Raw genomic sequence first — 8,741 nt, 5'->3', positions numbered from 1 at the left:
TTATGCTTCCCCTCAGTATGCTGCAGGGACACACCAAAATATCCCCATTGGCTCACAAGTAGATTGTGAGCTTCTTGTGGTCATTCATTTTCGTGTGTCCGGGGCTCAGTCACAGGGTCTGGTCCCATGGAAACCCTTCAAATAATGTTTTACGAAAACATTACAAACTAAGTTGTATAGAAATCAGTACGAAAATGAAGATTGGTTTATGCTAATCAGAAGCTCCAACTGACTTCCCAAAGGAAGATCGTGGCGTTCAGGCTTGCAAACATGTGTATTGATCGTTGCAGTGTTAGATTCCCACAAAGATAGGGACCAGGTGGCCTCGTCCTCAAACCTGGCTCACTAGTGCTCCTATGGACTATAGCCCAGTTTACTTATTCATGAATCTGCGTGGTTTCAATTATTTGTGATTTTCTGCTAAAGCTGGATGGGGTTCCTTTGGTCCTGTAAGATCCATCTGGGTCATCGACAGGACCCTGCTGTGTCCATGTGTGCAGTATGCTTACTGGTGGTGCAAAATTCAGCACTATGGCAGGGAGATCTCATTTTAACAGGCTGGTGAAGGTGTTCTGTGGCCACATGGGAGAGCACGAGGTGGTGCCAGGAACCTTCCAAGTGCTTTGAAAGGGGGTCTCGTTCTCAGAATCGTCAGTCTGAACCTGTGGTATCTCCTGCAGTCCTGAATGTTTTCAAGGGGAACAGATTGAAGACCTCTCCTGCTGCGTTGGCCTGTCAGAAGCAGAGAGAAAAGAGATGCTGCCTGCTGCCCCAGAAGGGAAGTGAATCAGCAGGGCACTGGTTTCCTTCAAACTCTAATCATTGTCTCTTTGCTTATGAGATTGTCTAATCCATTGGCCACCCTTTTAAAATCTGAACTCCAGGTCAGATACATGAAGGGGCAAGAGAACAGACTGAACCTTTATTAGTTCACAGAACTCCAATTCTTTATTAATCACAGCTTGCTCACAATGACATACAGGAAAATAGCACTAATGAAGAGTAAATATGCAGGCAGCAACCTTCAGGAGTTGGGATTTGGGGGAGAAACGACTTCAAAACTGCGATAGGTACTTATGGTGGGTGTCTGGTGATTCTTAGTTGGCACAAATGCCCTGCCTAGCCCCCTTAGCTGTATCAGCCCTCACAGATGGAGTAATTTTTTTTTTTTTAATAGGCAGGATTGCCTCACACTGGGGAAGAAAGACCAGCTTGAGTGAAAGTCCGCAGTGTTTTTGATCTCGTTTGTATGTGTGTTTCAATGCAACAACCAGCTCACAGTTTCCAAGTGGAAAAGTATTCAGTAGCATCATGTACTTGTACTATAGGTAAGAGTTTAAAATGAACATCATCAATCATGGCATCCACAAATAAGCCACCTGACACATTAATTAATTCATTCCATCAAAAGAACTTAAACTAGAGAATTAAGCCCACTTCATGAAGAGCGATTTCATGGCTGCTTGAACCATTTGGATTCGAATCTGCGTTCAGCGCTTTTAAAGGGTTTAACTTTCTGCTTCTACCCAGGTTGATCTCAGCTCTGTCTTCTCATCCATCCCTTTCTAAAGCCAAAGCACATTTGTAGCACATAATCCAGGAGAAGCAGAAGTAAATGCTATGATTGGTGTTTTTGTTTTTTTTTTTCTTAGCCTGGTTTTGTAGTTTCTAGGCAGTTAGTAGATTATGAGTGAACAAATGTGGAGGTTCGTGTGGAGTCATAAAACCTGTAACCTAGGTGTGGTCTTAGTCAAGTTCAGAGATTACAAAGCCATCTAGGTCATTAGGCAATGGTGGGTTTCTAGCACCATAGACTGTCTACTGACCTCATTTTTCTGTTGGAATGAAAAGGGCAGGGAATGGAGTTCGACATGAGGGCTTCAAAAAGAACAGACCTAGCAAATTCATTTGAGTGGAAAGACACAACATCAAAAGCCTGTTACAGGACATGTAAGATTATGAAATAACTTGCATAATGCAATACTTGTATTTTTTAACAAAAATGTAAGTATTTACAAAATAAGATCCAAGGTATTTTTTAAACATCAAGCAAAACATTCTGCAAAGAGACCGCATTGATTTTTTTTTTTAATTTTTGATTCTGTTTTTTTGTTTTTGTTTTTTATAATGAGTTCTTTTTAAACCATGTCATACATTTCCCATACTGATATCGCATGATCCATTATAATATAGGCAGGGGGATTTACTAATGGTGGGGCGTGCCATACCCTCCATCGTTTCAGCCAGACAGTTCAACCTGGAGTTCCTTGTTCCTGCGCACCTCCGCGGCATGCCTCTCCTGGAAGACACCAAAGGGAGAAGTAATGTCACAGAGCCTGGTTGTCTGCTCCACAGAGAACCGGAAAGGCTTGCCTACTTCTTTACACAATACATGCCTCGTTGGAAGTCACCCAGTTGTTTGATGTCTATCATTAGGAATTCTCTTCACTTCACGAGAAAGGACAACAAGGGACCCAGTAAGTATAACATAACAGAAGATCTTGTAAGACTTACAGCACCTAAAAAAACCCTTAATACTGTATTTGAGTAAAACTATTAAAAAGGTCATATGATCAAGGGAATCCAGAATATTATGATCGCTATATAAATCCAGAAAATGGCAATAGAACATCCTACTGTTGTTTACACTATTTAGTGGTGTTTTTCCTCTTCCTGAATATTTTAAGGGCTTTACAATTATCAGTGGACGCTTTGAGAGGATTAGACACAGGAAGAAGACTTTTTTATATGCTTCTTAAATGCTTAACCTATTAGTCAGAGCCTTTCAAAACTTGAGTCCCAGTGACCTTTCCAGTCTTACCTTCCTTCCTCCCATCAATATAAGGGAAGTGTAATAGATCATATTTTAGCATTGTATGTAACTACTCCCTTGGTATGCAAAAATGTATGAAAGATGGTTTTAGGAAACATTCCGTTTCCCTAAGAAGATGTGATTAGAGAGATTTCTGTACTGGAAGCCAAGAAATATGAGGTCTTTCTTTTTCTTCTTTCCTTTTTTTTTTTTTTAATTTAATTATATGTATACTTTTTACCTTTTAAGGTCTCCTTTGCCTCACTAGGTATCAAATACAAACAAGGGATCTGAACTAGATGACCTAGAGTATCAGCTCCATCTGTGAAATTCTGTTGCATGAGTCGATTTAAATGCAAGATGAGGATTGCGGTCAATATCATCAGAAATTCTTTTTACAAATGGCTACGCACTTGCAATACAAAAGAGGGGTCAGGAGTGAGCTGTGAGTGCCAGGAAAGAACGTTTTCATATATCGAGATGATAGTGGTCATTGGAGCGTAAACTTCCAATGGTACTGCTAAGCCTGCTTACTGTGTGGTGTTTGATGATCGTCAACGAATTGCAGCTTCAGCTTAGTATAAAGGTTAGTATAAGGGGTGGAATGAAAAAGACAGGGGTTCAGAGCTAAACTCTGTCGTCTACTTAGCTTTGTGATCTTGACTAAATCTCTCTAAGGACAAATTCCTTAGATATGAAATAGAGACAATAACAGTATCTCCTTTCAGGGTTGTTGTTTGGATTAAATGCAGTAGTACATGCAAAATGGCTGGCCTACAGGGAGCAATCAAGAACAGCCAGTTTTACGTCCTCTTTTCCTTTCATTATCCATTCCTCAGACAGGTTCAATAGTAAATAGTTACATAAATTGCATTCATGAACAAGAATGACCCCTCCCCCCAAACAAAAGTCAGAGGAGAAGAAAAGTTTATGACAGATGAAAATTAATAATGGTTGAAATCTGTATCTAAGGAGTTATATAACATCAAAATCACCTCTTCAGAAAAGAACCACAGAATCTTATTCCCTCAAAATATTTTTATTATTTTAAGCTGTATCATATTATGGGATGCTATTGTCACTGAAATAATGACTACAATGTTTTTGCACCAACTTTTCTATATTGTTAGAGGTGAGATGATCAATATACTAAAACATCTCTTACTGACTAAGTACCGTCCTTTGTGGTTGGCTAGGTAAAGTAGCTGTCAAGGTTGTCTGTGTTTTTTTGCTTCTCTTACTCCTGAACACCATGGGAAGCTCCTTTGGTATTTGTTACAATATTATGATCTGGGCGGTCTTGGCCTTGGCTAGTGAATCGTGGGGTAGAGCTATAAAGGCAAGAAGATGTGACACAATTTGAATTAAGTGGAGAATTCAACGAGGTTCACTAGAAGTCCTCTTAACTGATCTGGTAGGTTAACCAACACTCTCCATTCCCGCCATCATCCTGGTATCACCTAAATGTTGGGTTGCTTATGAGGCTAGTAGGCTCTTCCCTATTATTTCCACATACTTTTCCTCTCACTGGCTGAGTTACATGCTTACTTGTAGTCAATGATATTTCCACCCTGTTCGGCTAGCTAGTTGAGAATTTAATTACATAATTTAATTAAAGATACAGTAATAGAAGCTAGTGTGGGTGGAGGAAAAGCTTTGGAAATACCTGAGAAAGGGCAGTATGATCAGATATTGGATCAAGTATAAAAGCTAGGGGAAATTTGTAAAAAAGAAAAGTTGTTAAGGTCATATATTCATATTATTTTGCAGATATCTTTAGCCCTTACCCAATTTTAAAGAAATTGAAACTGTAAATCATAGCTAATATGATATCGGTGGATAATGGGGAAAAGGGGGACATGGTACCCCAATTAACTGATCCATCTCTCAAAATGGTCTTGGCCTACATGAAAAGATTGGTAATTGGCTGTACCTTTAAATGCTTGATGTTAAAGTCAGATGTATTATGAATGTATGCAATATTGTGAAAATGATTATACCTGCTTTAACTGGTTTTTAAAAAATACCCACTACAGATCCTGGTTGGGTCTGATGACAGAGCTGCTGTTACTCAGGGTTCCTGATGGGCCAGGCAGTGAATTTTCTGCTAGATACTGTTGAATGCGTTAGAGGAGAAAGGACATGTTGGGGGAAGAAGAAAGTGTCTCTTTAATCCTTTCGCATGGCAGGAAAAGGTGTTTTTCTATCTCTGTCTCTGTCTCTCTTTCTGTCTCTGTCTCCATCTCAGTCTCTGTCTCAGTGTGTCTCTTTCTATTATATTATTCCATGAACAAGAACATTTTAAACTTCACCAGAGTGTCAATCATTGTCCACAGACTATACTTTTGAGTCCTGGGTATGACTATTTATGTCACTCAATTTGAAGACTGTTGGGTAGTTGTAATTTCGATGTGAGTGACATAAACAGATCAGCCTAGTGTAATTCTCGGTGGCAGATGCATTCCTTCTTTCACACCTTTCTCCACATTTGATTCTTTCCTTTATAATAAGCTGGGTGTTGAGACGAGGTGCTATGAAAACAGACATTGAAAAAAAAAAGCGTAACATTCTTTTCTGAAGGAAAAAAGAACACTTCTATGGAACGAAGATAAAAATACTTTAATATAATTTACGACAATATAACAAAGTGTATTTAAGAAGTCTTTAGCTCAGTGGTTCTCAACTCCTGCTATTAGCATCTACTGGTAAACTTTAGAAGTAATACTGATCTCTGGGTGCCACCCCAGACAATTAAATCAAAATCTCTTAGTTTAAAGAGCACTTCAGTGGATTCTAAAGTGCAACTGAGATTGTTTTTGCTTTAGGCTTTCAGTTTTAGCTAAAGACTTTGAGCTAACATGGCTGGATCTCCAAGAAGTTTGTGGGAATTTGTCAGTGAATGACACTGAGGAAACCGCGGACACCATGGCTCTGTGGAACTATATCAGGTCGTCTGGCTAATTGACAGGCTCAGTGAAGTGAGGCCTGTCACAGTGGTGAGAATTTAGTGTGCTAGCCTTGACATGGATTTCATTTTTACTAACATTTTTCAGTGCTTTTGTATTAACTATCTATATTGGTCCATATTATGTGTTGTCTTATTCTCTAATTTTTGGTGCTATGCTATTTGTTGCTGGTTTTATATTATCTGCATAGGGAAAGAGATGGTTGGTAAATGCTCTTTGATATTATTCCAGGTGTCTAAGCACATAGTAGGTGCTCCACGAATACGCACTGAATGATTAACTGATTAATCGGTGTCATTTTCAGTAGTAATCATCTTTTGATGCATCGGATTCCAGAACAGCTTATATATGTTAGCAGTTTCATGCATTTTCAGCATTAGTATTATTATTGATTCTCTTTTTAATTTAATCTTACTGCAGTAATTTCATTCAAACAAAAAGCTAGATATTGGTCATGATAAAAACCCTACTCTGTCTTATTTAGGAAAAAGAAAACATATTTAAAATATGTCAAAAGAAAGTAAATTTGGTACTCCCCAAGGAGTACCTCCACTTTATGGAGATGATAATGAATCTTGGAGGACACCGGCCAAAGGTCCCATTAGATTTGAAAAGCATCTCTGTGGCTGTGAAATTCCAAGGGGAATGTGGTCCTAAAAATGATCTGGGCTGCATTATCCAGCGTGGGATAGAATACTGTCAGTTGGGATTTAAATCAGAATAGGCTATAAACCCCTAGTTCTCAAACCTGGCCAAATATTGGAATCACCTGGAGGGTTTTAAAAAATATAGACGCCTGCGTCTCACTGGGAGAGTTTGCAGCTTGATGTCAGGATGTTAAGCCGTCCACAGGTTGATTATTTCTAGGACAAATTGCATGTCTGTATGCAAGTGTGTCTGAAAGGAGGTGGAGACTAAATCTGGGTAAGAATGGGAAAGAGTGCTAAAAGGTGCTGGGCTGGGGAGTGGGCGAAGAGAAATACACAGAGAAAAAGAAACTACCTATTAAAATCCAACACCTCTGGAAATACTAGTTAAAACATGCAAATTTTATGTACCACTTTATAGTTGAAATCAAGAGGGATATGCTATATATTTGCATGTGTGTAATTTCAAAAACAATAATGCTCCTGGTTGTCAGTGATATAAATCTTGCACTAGATATTACGGTCTAATTGAAAAGCCTGGAATGTGATCAGCATGCCCCATTTCTAGCAACTTCATTAATTTTTTTTTTTTTTTAGGGCCTAGGATATGAGATGGTTGAGTCATAATTATCCCAAACAGAACACACGGTGGTTTTCTGCTATCCATGGTATGAGCACCAGTCAGCAGGAATCTCCTTGGTTGTACAGAAATGTGTGAACTGAGGGCAAATGGAGGAAGACTGAATGGTTCAAGGTGGGCACATAAATTTTGCCCAATGGAACTTTGCTCTCCTGCATCTCAGCAAAGCACTTGCTATGGTACCACCATGTGTAACATGCAGAGAGCTGAACTGCCTCCTTGAAATCCTGACCTGATGCACTTGGGTGAAACACAATGACATTGTTCTGAGAGTATGGAAGCACCAGCTTATATGCATAAATTAAAGTTTAACTTTAAGGTTCTGACCAAGGCATTCAGTGGTTCTCTGCTCCTGACCAGGTCATGTAGTACTTTCTCCACATACCTCTGAGAGCCTCAGTGTCCTACTGCTGTGTCAGAGCCCATAGGCCCTTCCCTAGGCAATGCTTTAAAAAATCCCTCAAAAGCACAGATGCCCATGAAAATCTCCATGAAAATATATATATATATATATATATATATATATATATATATATATATACACATATTTATGTTTTGTGCCTGATTTCCTTTGGTTCTGGATTGATATTTGTCATCAGAGAATGAGAGTAAAAACAGAGTCATCAGAACTTCAGAACAGAGTTGCCTGATCCCTGGGTCTTCCTAAGAAATACTCAGAAAACAGGAGGCTGATCTTGTCTAAACTCTTAGTGCTCTGATGACAGGGACAGTCCTACTTCCGTCTGTATCTCCAGTGCCAACATGTAATAGTACTCAGTGCTGGTGCAGAGGGCAACGGCTCAGAAAAGGAATGAGGCATTGTTTCTCAAAGATCATATTTCTCAATGCTTAATCCAATTTCTGGAGATGGAAAAAGCTACACTATTCATATCTATACTACACATTTTCAAAGGAAACTTTTCTGGGTGGTGGTGGTGGTGATGGATAGATAGCATAGCGTCAACAACAGGGAAAGAGAGAATACTTTTCAGAGGATCTCCTGCTCTGCTCATCCTGATTGATGGGAATGGGTATATTTCAGGGTTGGTGAGGAGAAAGACACCAGGATATCAGAACGTGAGGAAATAAACATCCCTTACTAGCTTCCCTTCCCTTTGGTTCCATGAATGTTACTATACCCTGGTTTCCCATGTAGATTCTCCTACATAGACAGAATGGGCTTTCCATTTTTCCTAGGTAGTCTGTCATTTCTTGAATATATTTTTCCAAGTTATTATTTATTTTTATTTATCTATTTATTTTTAAAAAAATTTTTTTTAACGTTTATTTATTTTTGAGACAGAGAGAGACAGAGCATGAACGGGGGAGGAGCAGAGAGAGAGGGAGACACAGAATCGGAAGCAGGCTCCAGGCTCTGGGCCATCAGCCCAGAGCCCGACGCGGGGCTCGAACTCACAGACCGTGAGATCGTGACCTGAGCTGAAGTCGGACACTCAACCGACTGAGCCACCCAGGCACCCCCCAAGTTATTATTTATATATTCAATATTACACTCAATGAAGTAGTAAAGTAAATATTGAATGTATTATTTTGTTATATATTATTGTTACTTATTAATATGATATATTTTTATGGCATGTTTCATATTTCCAATTTAATATTTTTCTAATGGATTGGTTCTTAAAGTTTGTGCAAGTCTTTTATATATTTGAAAA

At 39.0% G+C, this 8,741-nt stretch overlaps 1 protein-coding gene across 1 annotated transcript in view; it reads right to left on the bottom strand.

The window, feature by feature from the left end:
- Positions 1–1,595: 1,595 nt before the first annotated feature.
- The window catches only part of STMN2 (stathmin 2), a 45,772-nt gene continuing 38,626 nt past the window's right edge, over positions 1,596–8,741 (bottom strand). The window contains exon 5 of the mRNA XM_060610773.2: positions 1,596–2,299. Coding sequence (XP_060466756.1) covers positions 2,240–2,299 — 60 coding nt within the window. The 3' untranslated portion in view covers positions 1,596–2,239. The remainder of the gene's footprint in view (positions 2,300–8,741) is intronic.

This window comes from Panthera onca, chromosome F2, assembly GCF_046562875.1.
Source record: "Panthera onca isolate mPanOnc1 chromosome F2, mPanOnc1 haplotype 2, whole genome shotgun sequence".
Classification (NCBI taxonomy): domain Eukaryota; kingdom Metazoa; phylum Chordata; class Mammalia; order Carnivora; family Felidae; genus Panthera; species Panthera onca.
The sequence above is the reverse complement of the archived record's forward strand: the minus strand, read 5'-3'. Positions and strand labels throughout refer to the sequence as shown.